The sequence below is a fragment of the Condylura cristata genome, unplaced genomic scaffold, assembly GCF_000260355.1.
Source record: "Condylura cristata isolate star-nosed mole 26May11 unplaced genomic scaffold, ConCri1.0 scaffold00028, whole genome shotgun sequence".
In the NCBI taxonomy this organism is placed as follows: domain Eukaryota; kingdom Metazoa; phylum Chordata; class Mammalia; order Eulipotyphla; family Talpidae; genus Condylura; species Condylura cristata.
The window spans coordinates 3828928-3842147 of NW_004567129.1; the positions used below are offsets into that span (position 1 = coordinate 3828928).

General features: G+C 51.0%; 1 protein-coding gene across 1 annotated transcript in view; it reads right to left on the minus strand.

The window, feature by feature from the left end:
- Positions 1-8367: 8367 nt before the first annotated feature.
- The window catches only part of USP10 (ubiquitin specific peptidase 10), a 65735-nt gene continuing 60882 nt past the window's right edge, over positions 8368-13220 (minus strand). The window contains exon 14 of the mRNA XM_004690149.2: positions 8368-9363. Coding sequence (XP_004690206.1) covers positions 9176-9363 — 188 coding nt within the window. The 3' untranslated portion in view covers positions 8368-9175. The remainder of the gene's footprint in view (positions 9364-13220) is intronic.

The window sequence follows — 13220 nt, forward strand, 5'->3', positions numbered from 1 at the left end:
CCCAGAGCTCTCTCAGGCCTACGGGAAACCATTTTCAGTGCCTCCGAGAAAGCAGAAATGCGAGGTAGGAGGCCTGGACTGCAGCTGCGGGCCTGTGACTGCCGGAGCCTTCATGTCCACCAGGAGCTAGAGCAGGGAGCGCAGGCCCCCACCCCAACCCCCCGGGGATCCCTGCTCATACACTCCTCCGGCAGGGTGGCCCCGGGGGCGGGGAAACCATCCACAGAGCTTGACCACACTGTGCCTGCCCAGGGCCACAGGGGACTCCGGGACTGCTGGGGGGAGATGAGGGTGTGAGTATTGCAGGGAAGGGCCAGGCTGGTCACTGACAGCCAAAGTGGGCCACAACGACGGTGCCCACAGCCGTGCCCAGAGATGGATGCGAGCTTTTAAAAGCGTAGGTCAGGTCTCCCGGTGAAGAGACCTCAGTGGTTTCCCCAGATTCTTACTTACAAAACTCCCCGTGTGGGGCTCCCTGGTGGTGCAGCGGGTCAAAGCTGCAGCACTAAGAAGCTAAAAGCCACTTCAGCACGAGTTCGATCCCTGGCCTGGGAGCTGACCCACATGGCGCGGCAGACCTCTCCTGACCCCCCGCTGCTCCCCTCAGCAGTGTGCTTTGTCAGTCAGCCTGTTCTGCTCCCCACTTTGTCTCTGGTGAAGCCTCTTATCGCCCCTAAACCTCTGGCCTGTACCCCAGTTCTGTATGCATGAATAAATAAATCTAAAAATAACTCCCAGCCTCATCCTGCCCCGGGCTGGGGCCCCATGCCTCCTCCCTCCCCTCCCTTCAGCTCCAGCCACACCTGGTTTTCTGGGCCTCCACAGCCCACATAGCTCCCTCCCTCCTTCCCCACCATCCTCCCCCTCCTCCCCTTCCTCCCCCTCTCTTCCTCCCCGGCAGCCCCACTTCACAGAGATGCTTAATGCTCTTTCTGGCATTAAGCTCTCAGCTCAAATAGCCCCATCACCCTCCAGTCGCCGCAACACGCACACACAGCTTTCCTCACTTGCCTCAACTCCCAGCCTGTTGCCTCCAGCTCTAAAGTGCCCCCGTGAGAAGTCTTGTCCCAGAGACCAGCACAGCAGGTTCGCAGAAACACATTTCAGACGTGCGGCTTTCTTCACCGACCAACACACATGCTTGTGCTGAGTTTTTACACGCTGGGTGTGGCCACCTACTTGCTCTGCTTTAACCTCCTTCCCTGCAAGCACATCCTTTATTGCCAGGAGATAGGGCAAAGAACTGGCTGATGATCTTTGCCTGGTTGGCAGGAAGAGCCAGATCCTCCCCCACCCCCATCACTGCCAACCTCTGCAAAGCACTCAGACACCAGGGGTTCAGAAGCAGCATGGAGAAATGGCTGAAGCCAGCCATATACCCCCGTCACCCAGCCAGACCCCTCCTGGCTGAGCGCTATTCTCTCCCTCTGGCAGGTGAAGTTTCAGCCCTACTGCAGCCTGGCAGCCTGCCCCTTGTGTGTGTCCAGGCTGCTCCTTGAGGGAACACGGAGCAAACAGGTGCATGAAGAGCTGCGCCAGTAAACCCAGCAAGGGCAGGGTTACCTGAAGCTGTCGGATAAAGGGGTTCTCAAGGACTGCAGGTGTCCCTGGGTACTAATTTCATGTCACCACAAGCACACCACAGTAGTTCTGTTGTAAGGGGCACACGCACATATGGGCACCTGCAAGGGCCTGGCATTAGCACAGGAACTAAAGAGGGGCAGCTAAAGAAGGATCTTATTTTAATTATTCATGTTTTAAAGATTTATTTATTTGTGTATCAAGAGCTGGGGTATAGGGCAGAGGTGAGAGGATTCACTATAGACAGAGTGGGGATCTACTGAAATACACTGCTGACAAGAGCAGCAGGTGACACCCCATGTGGGTCCCCTCCCTGGCCGGGTCCCGAACTCAGGCTGCAGTGGCTGCAGAAAGCTTCAGAGTGCTGCACTTAAGCATCTTTGTGCCACGAGGGAGGCAGTGGGAAGGGTCCTAGTGCCAGGGAAGGATTTTAAAGAACATCTCCAACTACCACCCCCTGGAGACTCACTCATTCAGGGAGTCAAAGGTCACATTTGGGGGGGTGAGCAAGTGGGAACCAAGGTCGGAGGTCAGTATAGCCAGTGGGGAAGGGCTTGGCCTCTGCCACCAGTGGAACTTGAGCCAAGTTCTGCGTGTGAAAGGCGGTTAGAAGATGCCCACAGGGTCTCCTAACTCCCCTCTGGCTGAGCACTTGTTTTCAGCCAGATCCCTGGGGACCCCTGTTGGGCACAGGCAGGTCTACCAACAGGGACATCCTCCCCTTCACAAAGCCTCCCGGAAGAGCCTGTGGAGGGAAGAGCAGGAAGCTTCCAGACTTCTGCCCAGCCAGATGCTCGTCAGCACCAGGAGCCACAGACAGGGACAGACGCCTGTCTGTCCTTAGGAGAACGGGAATGCCTCAGTCCCTCCCACTCGTGAAAGGAAAGGGAAGCTGATCAGCTGAGGCAGACAGGAAGTGCATGATGCTTGGAGGAAAGATATGCATTTCTTAGCCCCACACCCAAGTGCGTTTCTAGAAGAAGACATGTGATTACCTGGTTTAGATGTGAATGTGGAACAAGCGAGTGCTCCTGGCCAGCTCAGGGATCCAGAGGAAAATAAGACTTCTCACTTCACCTCACCGTTAGGCCGCACACACACCCAGAAGGAAATCAGATGGAGAAGAGTTCTGGAGGAACTCTGGAGCCCACTTACCTACCCCCACTGACTCACCTGGGTGTCGTGAATGAGCCTCAGAGGTAAAAGATGTGGGCTCAGCCTGTGCTGCATTCCATCCGGTGCTGACACCAGGGTTCTATAGGCCATGACACCCACAAAACAACAACCATTCTGAAAAGAGCCCCAGGAGACGTCATAGGGGGCACAGACATTTCTGGTCCAGGAGGGGACTGTATGTCTCAGGGCTGTCGGTGAACGCAGTCCAGCAGCCCGGAAGACAGAGAGGGCTCCATCTCCCAGGTAAATGCACGTGGACTTCCCCGGAGCCACAGGGGCCAGGGCCAGCAGTTTGCATGGCCACCGAGGACCACGGGGAAGAAGCAGTCCTGCCCGAGGGCTGGGGCTGACTCTGAGCAGGGAGTTTCCCATCCAGGGGGACTGTAAGACTCACCAACAGGCTAGATGTGAACACATGGCCAAATCCCCAGCATGTGATGGCTTCTGAGTGTGCAAAGTGCCGCTGACCCTGGAATGCGTACTCTCCCACCTCACCACAGACATCAGAAGTCCTTCCTGGCTTTTCAACTCTCTCCCGATCCCATGATTCCTCCATCATGGGATGGGGCTGCCACCTCTAGCCCCTATAGCAAGTGACCTGGCTTAATGTTGCTTGTTCGTGGTCATCCCCAAGGCCCATGTTAAGTGGACACTTGGGTCAAGGCCTCATTTTTACTCAAGTGAAATGAGGGTCTACTTCTCAGGTACTCCACGTCAAAAAGAGCCACGAGAATGTCACCGAAGTCACTGCTCTTTCCCAACGTCCTCTACCCCACCCCAGCACCCAAGACAGCAGAGCTCTGGGGTGGCTGGTTTCCACCTTTTGGCTCAGTCAGCTGTAGTTGGTGGTGTTCAAAGAACCCATGGCCACCCGCTCCACAGACAGGCCAGACCTGTGACGGCCGGTTTGTGCTCAAGTCCTGAGCCTCCAACTTGATCTGTCCCATCCAGAGCAAAACCAGGGAGATCCAGGCAGCCCCTAGAGGATGCTTTTTGCACTCTTGCCCACGGCTCTGCCACGTGGGCAAGAGCTGTCAGTCACTGGTCTAATTTTTGGTGAATTGTATATCCCTTGCTTTACTGTATATATACTACAGCCAACAAGATGAACCAGACACAACACTGACAACAGTTTGGTTTCAGGAGAATAAGACACAGGAGTCAAAGTAAATTTTCCAGGCTGCCTTCAGGCACTGGGGACTCAAAGCCACCCCATGTCCCGAGCCCCGAGGCAACTCACCAGCTTTGGCCATCTCACAGGCTTGCAGGCCAAGCAGAGGCACTTCCGAATCTCTGAGATGACTTCTAGAATGCAAGCCATCCTCGGCCACTGAGACCTTCAGGTTTCCAGAGCAAATTTTGTTTCCAGAAGAGAAATAATGACTAGGCATTTCCCTGCAGAGATTAGGGGTCAGTGTTAACAGTGGGGTTTGGGGTCCACCATCTGCTGGACTGCTGGGTGGGGGAATCAGGTAGACACGCGTTGCCGGGCTGGGCTGTCTGCCTGCCTACCTTCCTTCCCCGCCTTAGCTTTGCTGGAACTCTCTCTCCTGATGGCTGCTCCCCAGTCTCACCCTGCTGCCAACTGGGCCCCCCAGGTAAGTAAAGCCTGTCTGAAGTGGGTGGTCTTTATGAATCAAAGGCATGCTTTCTACATGGTTTCAAGTGTGGATGAGCTAAAGTGTTTTCATTTCTATGTCTTTGAAAACCAGGCTCAGGTTAGGTGAGCTTTTCGTTCACTTGTTGAGTGCGATTTTAGTTGTGAAGAAATAGAACAGAAAATAGGCAGGTGTACGAAGCCAGCCTGTAGTTTTACATTTGCATAAAAGGGGTGGTCAGCTTTCCTAGTGGGTTTTGCCAGGGTGCTTGGTACTTCCCTGGACAGTCTGTAGCAGGGATGCCTACTACCCAGATACCCACACTATCACTGAGTGGACATTAAGCCTCTCTGCACCCTGGCGGACCCTGACCCAGCACGTTGTCTGGGTTGAACAGAAGCATCTAGAAGTGATGGGATGGCACAAAATCAAGGAATAAACAGGATCAAGGCAGGTCAAAAGTACATTCAAGAGCTGTAACTGACACTCCAGGACTTGGCCTGAGACAATGCCCAGGGTTCTCAGCCCTGGGACACAGCCTGGCCCTTTCCCCAAGCCCACCAGCACTACATCTAAGGCGGAGGGCCGCACACGCTCGCAGTGGAAAGCTGTCACAGCCACACCTGTCCCAATGCTTGCTAGGTCACTTGCCAAGCCACCAGCCTGATTGATGGACCTGGCTGGAGGTGAGCCTGGAACACCTGCTGTGTGGTTTCATTCCTCTGTGGACACTGCTTCAAGTCTACCAACATGGAGTTCATCTAGCTCTTTGCCCAGCCTGCTACCCCACTTTACTCCCAAGGGCAAGTGACAGAGCAGTCAGGGACAGGTGTGAAGGGGGAGGGGCTTGGAGAAGAGCCCAGCCAGGCCCCCCGGCTGTACAGTGGACACAGCATTATCGGGGGTGTGCTATCTTCCTAGAAAGTGAATTGAGCTCATTATAAATTTAACTGACATCATTGCAAAAATCACATGAAAATGGGGGGGTGGGGGGTGCTGGGTGTGTGTTGGCTGGGAAGGCAGAGGAGCAAGCCACTCGCAGCAGCATGCAAGCAGGGAACCTGGCCCCAGGCAACCGCAGCATTTAAGCAACAGTAAGTGGAACTGACCAGAAGCTCCCCCACGAACAAGAGCAGCCTACTCTCAGACCAGGAAGAGAATCCACACTGGCACACAGGCTGCCAATCTCTAGCTAAAGTGGAGGAATTACTTTTATTAAATCATGCAGAGCCCTTAAATCCTCAGGAAGTACGTGAGAAGACTCACTTTTCAGCGGGGAGCTCAAGGTCAGCTCGCCGGACCCAAGGCCCGAATCCTAGGGCTAGCCACAGGCAGATCCACGCCAAAGGCCCAGCAAAAACAAACTGTGGGTGGGTTAGGATGTCAAAAAAGATCCTATTTTAAAAAACAAAAAATCAAAAACACAGGGCAATGGTTTACCCAGCCCCCCAAACATGACAACATAACAGGCGTTCCTCGAAAAGTGAACCCACACTCTCTTGATATTATGGTTTGACAGAGAACAAATGACGCCACCCCAGTATTTTACTTGGCAGAAAACCATCTTTTTTTTTTTTTTTAAACAAATGCTAAATAAAACAAAGGGCAAATATACACAGAGGAGTTCATGAGAAAACAGAAATCCTTTCTCCAATGGGAACCAGAAAATTGGGAATGGCCAGTCCAAAGGATGAACAAAACATTTTTAAAAACCCAAACACAGTCTTAGAAGCCACAGAAAGAAGCTTGGATGAGGAAAAAGTCTGCCTCATGGCTATCTGATGTGATTGACCTTCGAGGATAAACCACATGACCCACAGAACTGGTTTGGAACGTGACTTTGCTAGATTTGGCCTATTGTTAAACTGTAAGATCTTGTCTGATGTTTCCTTAAGAGCACTGACCCTCAGGAAATAGTGTCACAGACACTGCTTTCCCTGGGGGTGGTCCACCAGAAAAGCTTGTTTCTTGAGCTGAAGAAACAGAAGCCTGGGGTCTCCTTGTCTGCAATGTACTAGGCACCCCCAGAGCAGCTCGAAGGGACTGACTCAAGTTCTTCTCACGGCCTCACGCAGTAGATTGAGAGGCTGGTGGCTGTCCACACTCTGCTCTCTGGCCCTTGGGGACGGCGCTGATGGGCTGCCACCTCAGCTTTCTAATCAGATGGCCTGGTCAAGTACGAACAGTCTGAGAGAGATCACCAGACACCCCACAAAGGGAGAGAAAATGACACGTGTTGATGACAATGCTGAATGACGGTCATGCAAACCTGAAAATGAAGTGACGGTCACTTTCATTCTGAGTGGAAACTGGAGGCTCAAGCACATCGTTGGCTACTAGGCCAACTACAAATAAACCAGACAGGACCTCACCATGTTCTTCCCCATGCATGAACTTCCAAGTTGTTGTTAGTAGGAAGCACACATTAAAGAGTATCTTCTTCCAACAACAGCTTCAGCCCCAAGAGGCTAAAAGCACCAAAACGACAAGTCAAAAGCTGGTGACAGGAAATCACTGAAATTTATATCCTCAATACGAAACAATCTAAAGCCAGGCAAATGACCTGGAAACCTACAAACATTTCAGCACAGAACAACGAACATGGAGTTCTAGATTTCAAGGACAGCTAATATGGATAACCCCACAATTTACCTGGTACCCTAGAAAATTCTGCTCATTAAAACGTTCTCCAGCTCTGGCCAGGCTAGGGCTCCATCTAAGGCCTTTCAGGGACCAAAAGCTGGGAATTCTTCATTCCAGCTGGCATCTCCTTGCTACAGCTACAGTCCCCTTCTGAGCCTTTTCTCTCTGCAGCAGGCTATGCTGAGCTTTCTCTTATACCAAGTTGAGACGCTCCATCTGGCTCATAAACACAGCTGGAAAGTTAGGGGGTGTGGGGTTACAATGCTCTCTTCCAAACCAAGCAAGCAAACAAGTTCCATGCAGGCTACCCAATGGCTGAATGAAACCAACCAGCTGTGCCGTCGAGGGACGACAGCCTTAAGTGGACAGTGCTGTTGTCCGTGACCAGCTGGCCAAGACACTGGCATAGCCCGCTGGCACAAACTCACCGCCAACCACTCCTGAAAGAGACTTGAGACCTTTTAAAAGCAAGTTTCAAGAGATCTCAATCATTTCTGACCTATTTGGGACTTGACAAAAATCCCAGCCTTGGCATCTTCAGGATTATATAGAAACCCCCGAATGTTACTTGAGAGATTTTTCCCATCTGAATAGTATGTGTGTTTTAAAATTTGGAGACAGGCCGCTCTGCCAACTGCGCTCTCCAGCCTCTTCCCGAATCCTGGAGCGGACAACAGCAGCCGCCTGGGGGGGGGGGGGCATCAACAGCAAAGCCTTCTGTGGGGTGAGTGAGGAGCACCAGTGAAGGAGGCAGAGTCCTCAGGTCAGATAGGCCGTCCCATTCAGAGGACTCCAGACTCCTGGGTTCATAAAAAATGTAGAGCCTTTTGCCACATAGTTTATTTGTAATGCGACGAGCAAGTTAACCGAGCAAATCAGAAGAGGATGACAACAAGGAAGCAGGGGAGATGGCAATGTCAGTCCTGCCGTTTTAAGAAGCAAACACAAACACAGAGCACAGGCCATGTGCGGTGAGGGAGAGGCTGGGGATGTCACAGGGGAAACTGAGGGCAGCGGAGCAGAGGTACCGCAGGGCCTGGTGCACACGGATGTCTCTCCTCTCCACCTCCCGTGTGGGAGGATGTGTCTGTGCCAGAGCCGAGGGTGCTGTTAATGTGGGGTGCTGCTAAGACTTAGCCCAGTAGCTGGGTCGGTGTTCTACCAGAAAGCCATCCCTTTAGTAACAGTGAAAACACTGGGAGAGAAACAGGGAAAGGGAGCGTATCGCCCCTTTTCTGGTATGTGATGACGCAAAAACTCCATCTGCCCAAATCATTAGTGAGGGAGCTAGGAAGAACGAGCAAGTGGCACCCACGTCTCAACTGGGGCCATGGGACAGACACACACAAAGAAACGCCAGCTCCGCTTTAAACCAACGTTGTGATTTTTATTGATGGGCGACAACTTTATACTCCTAAGATATCACTAAACTGTGTACAATTAGAGACGCGGCATTATAGAAGAGTAGATAGCAGAATTAAACAGCAGACATAGGGAAATATCCACCTTCGTTATTTTGCCCACTTTTCATTGTGTACACAGAAGCACGAATGCAATTTCAAATCTTTTAATGGCAATAAAGTTACAATCACCCATCTATGTGACTAACCCCTTAACATCTCCAAATATTTGATCTGCAACGCGGAGGTAAGCAGTTTCTCTTCGCACAATTAGAAGGTGATCTTCTTGTTAGGAACCAGCAACTTATTTTTTGTGTTTATTTTGCGTTTGAAGAACTATTTCTTCTCTGATAACTGGCTCATTTTTATCATTTATCAAAAACTAAAGGGTGGGGGAGGAAAGTACGATGGATTAAAAAATTTATTGTTTAAGGAAAGATAAAATTCATTTTTCACAAATTTACAGGTGTTGCTGGTGCAGGATTTATTCTACTAAGCAATTAGACTGGGACTCAATCGCAAGTTCCCCCTTCTTACTCAGGAATCGGCATTATTTCAGAAGTGTGGGTTTTGGTGTATTTTCTTAAATCAAGTGATAGTCTGTTTCAACCAAATGATTTTGATCTGGAAGTTAGAAGTCAACATAAAGGATGTCGCACACAAACCCCAGGCGTCTCCTTTTCACTCTAGCCCACTTTTTCAAAAGGGAGGAAGAGTGTCTCTGCAGAGCCGCTGAAGACAGGATGGGAGTCAGTGGGGCCGCAGGTGGCGCAGCGGCTACAGCAGGTCCACGCGGCGGTAATACAGGAGGTAGGCCGTGCGGTCGGCAGTGGGCTTCACCACCTGGTACTGGTTAATCACCTTGACCGCCTGGTCATCGATGCGCAGCCAGCCGTTCAGACCGATCTGGAAGACGTCTGTGGTGTAGTGGCCCCCGGTTGCGCTGCTGCCATGATGGTAGACCACTGGAAGAGAGGGCCCGCGGGGGCCCGGTAAGATGCACTGCACACCCAGTTTGGGGCTCCCACCCAAAGCGGTGGGACAGAGATGTGACCACACAAGGCAATCACACCAAAAGTCGAAAACCTCGAGCAGTTTACAACAAAAAGTTGCACACAGACGTCTTTACACAGTTGAATGCTCACTAGCGGACAAGCAACTGAAAAAAAAGCCCATGACGTGGAGCTGCAGGCAGGACCGTCAGCCATGCCCACACATCACCAGGAGGGGCCGGGAAAGCACAGCAGCAATGGAACACAGCCGATGTCCACCCTCTGCACAACACCCGGAAACCCAGACATGCTCACACCTAACTGGCCAACTCCACTTCTAGGCCTTTCAAAAGAAATCACCTTGATCTCAGACAAATAGATTATAACAGTGAAGAAAAATGGGAAAAACCTAAAAGCTCACTAGAAGGAATAACTAGTGAATTGTTATAGTGCAGTAGCTGTTCTTCACAAAATAGCTGAAGAGTACTTGGCAGAGCAGACATTCACTTACGTTACAGGAAAGAACGAGACCCTTGGGTTTTGCAGGGCGTGTAACAGTACCCACCCAGAAGGACGCCGGGACTGCTGGCTGCCATGCAGCTATGCAGCAACCAGCCGCAGTGGTTCTAGTCATTACTCTTCTTCCTTTTAAAAAGAATTTCTAGGGCCCTCCCTGGTGGTGCAATGGGTTGGAGCGCAGTGCTGTGAAACTAGCATGGGTTCGATCCCCAGCCAGGGAGCTGACCCACATGGCACAGCAGGCCTCTCCTGACCCACCCGCTGGTCCCCTCAGCAGTGTACTTTGTCAATATGCCTGTTCTGCTCCCTGCTCTGTCTCTTATGAATCTTTTTATTGCCCCTGCACCTCTGGCCTGTACTCAGTTCTGTATGCATAAATAAATCTTAAAAAAAAAAAAAAACAAAGTTCTAGTATTGCTACATTTTTTAAAGATTTATTTATGCATACAGAAATGGGGTACAGGCCAGAGGTGCAGCGGCGGTGAGAGGATTCACCAGAGACAAAGTGGGGAGCAGGACAGGTATATCGATTGAAATACACTGCTGAGGCTAGCAGTGAACAAGAGAGAGGAGAGGTCTGTTGCACCATGTGGTCAGCTCCCAGGTTGGGGACTGAACCCATGCTGAGGCCTTTGCAGCTAGGCTAGCTTCTGTAGTGCTGCACTTTAACCTGTTGCACCACCAGGGAGGACCCAGTATTTGCTACATTTTAACTGAAAAACACTACTTGTTACTTTTTTTAAATTTTGGTAATTCTAACAAAAAGTCTGAGTGAAAGACCTAAAGCCAACATCTCTGTTGGCAGATGAGATGAGATATTCCAGACAAGGAAAGGTCTCCTACTTCCCTTCTAGGAAGAAGAGGGCAGGGTGTCCAGCAGCAGACACCAGACTGGAGGATGCTGAGTGTCCAGTGAGTTGTGTGCCAACCTCAGGGCCATGGCCGCATAGCACCTGGCTGGAGGGGGCTGCTCAGCATGAGCCCCTGGGTCCGCAGCTCAACAACAGCTCCCACTTCTGAGGAGGCCTGAATCCGCTGACAGTGGCTTTAGCTGGCTAGAAGGCCAGGCCCCAGACAGACCCAAGTAAGCCACAGGCCAGGGGGTTGGAGTAGATGGTGGCCACTTCCCCCAGCCCTGGACAGACAACAGACATGACTGGTCACGGTGGCTGGCAAGACTGGAGGGTTCTGTGGCAAAACCAGCGAAGGACCAATACAAGCCTTTGCTTAATCCATGTGAGTCACGGCCAGCAATCTGCTTTGGGGATTCTATCTTGGATTTTCACCTCCAAGACCTAATTGATTTGAATGAGGGCTTTTTTATTCAGTGAATTTGAAGGATTTAAAGCGTTTAGTCTGTATTTCCTGTAAGACTCATTCTAAAAGCTCAAAAGAGAGTAAGAGCATGCGGCTCGCATCCCGGTTCCTTCACAGCACCTCATCACCAGTGTGGGACTGTCCCGTGGACTTGATGAGTCCTCCAAAGGGAACAAAACTGAGAATCAAGTTTGTTAAAAAGCGTATGCACTTTTTAAAGTATTTGTCTACTTGCACTTCACAGTAAATTCTAACATACTGTGACCTTGTTCTGAGATTGGGAGACTCAGTGAGGGCTCCAAGGGCAAGAGGGGAGAGCAGCCCCTCTTCACACTGGGCCCAACCAGGAGATAAGCATTAGTCTTCTCTCATAAGGGCCCCAACAGAGACAGCTCCAGGGAGAAGACAAAGAAACACTCCATCACCCATGGGGCCCAGGTGCCAAACTCCAGGGAGCCCACGGAGGCCCCAAAGTTGCTGCCCCAAGGTAGGCCACATAGGGCTGGAGACAAGGAGAGCAAGCTTCCTCGCAACACCTTGCTGGAGGAGCCCTATCAGCTTGCCTTAGGAGAAAAGAGAAAATCCGAAGGAACAGTTTTAGTGAGAAGATCAAGTAAATGGGCCAAAGACCTTCGAATAACGCGGCTCAACCCTCACCCACAACCAGAATCATATCTGGCTTCCTAGAACCTAGGAGGGACAGTCCCAAGGGCAGGTTAAAGGCCGCTGTGCACTGCAGTCAGTGCTGAGGCTCCTCTTTGAGCTGCTGTTCTCTTATTGCATGGGGAAACCATATGTTAGGGAGAACATACACTCGCAGGATAGCGGGGTCTAGTGGCAGGGCTCAGCCACCTCAAGAGGGTTTTCAATGGCCAGAACTTTTTAAAAAAATTCCAAAAGGTTCACCAAAAGCAACACAAAAGGAGGAATGACAGGGAAGCTAGAAACTTCTGATAAAAACAGTCAGGAATGACTATGGTGATGGCACATGGGTGATTTGGTGATGGGAAGCCCAGGGGGATTACAACTGAAATGGGAAAAGGCCCAAAATGATGTAAAAATAAACTATTATAGTATTTTAAAAAATAATAAAGAATTATTGGGGACTCTAGTTAAAAATTTAAAAAAGCCCATGAATGCAAACATAATTAACATAATTGTTGCAAACAGCAACATCAAAAGAGCTATAAAGGGCCTCCCTGGTGCCTAGGGATTAAGTCTCATGAAAGCCACGACCTGAGTTTGATCCTGCCCCAGAGGTGACCCTGCCCTGGAGGTGACCACATGGCACAGCAGACCTCTCCTGACCTGCCTGCTGCTCCTCTCAGCAATGGATTTCAGTAGGTCTGCCTGCTCTGCTCCCCACTCTGTCTCTGGCGAATCTTCTCACTACCCCCTACCCACTCCATCTCTGGCCTATACCCCAGAGGTCTAAGTTTTCTTTTCTTTAAAAGAAAGAAAAAAATAAAGGAATCTGTGCTCTCTCTTAAAAACTGTAAAACCTCCCTCGTGGCACAACGGGTTGAAGCACAGCACTGTGAAGCTATCACAGCCACTGCAGCACGTGTTCGACCCCCGGCCAGGGAGCTGACCCACGTGGCGTGGCAGACCGCTCCTGTCCTGCCTGCTGCTCCAGTGAGCAGAGTATTTAGTCACCCTGCCTGTTCTGCTCCCCACTCTGTCTCTGGTGAATCCTCTCACACCCTGCATCTCTGGCCTGTACCCCAATTCTGTATGAATAAATAAATCTTAAAAATACAAAACCCTCCAAGGTGTTAAAACCTGACTACAAAGAAAAACAATGAAAGGAGCTCCGCAGGCAGCCAGGAGATAAGATGGACCTGTGTCCTGGGTCAGCGACTACCTGCCCTCGGTGAAGGGATACCTGCTGGTGCCCCTTTGGAGGAGCCCAGGTAGCTTGACAGTGCTGCGAAGCAGGACCAGGCTGGGGACAGGGCACGTGTTCACATCACCAGTCCGGCCACCATAGTCTT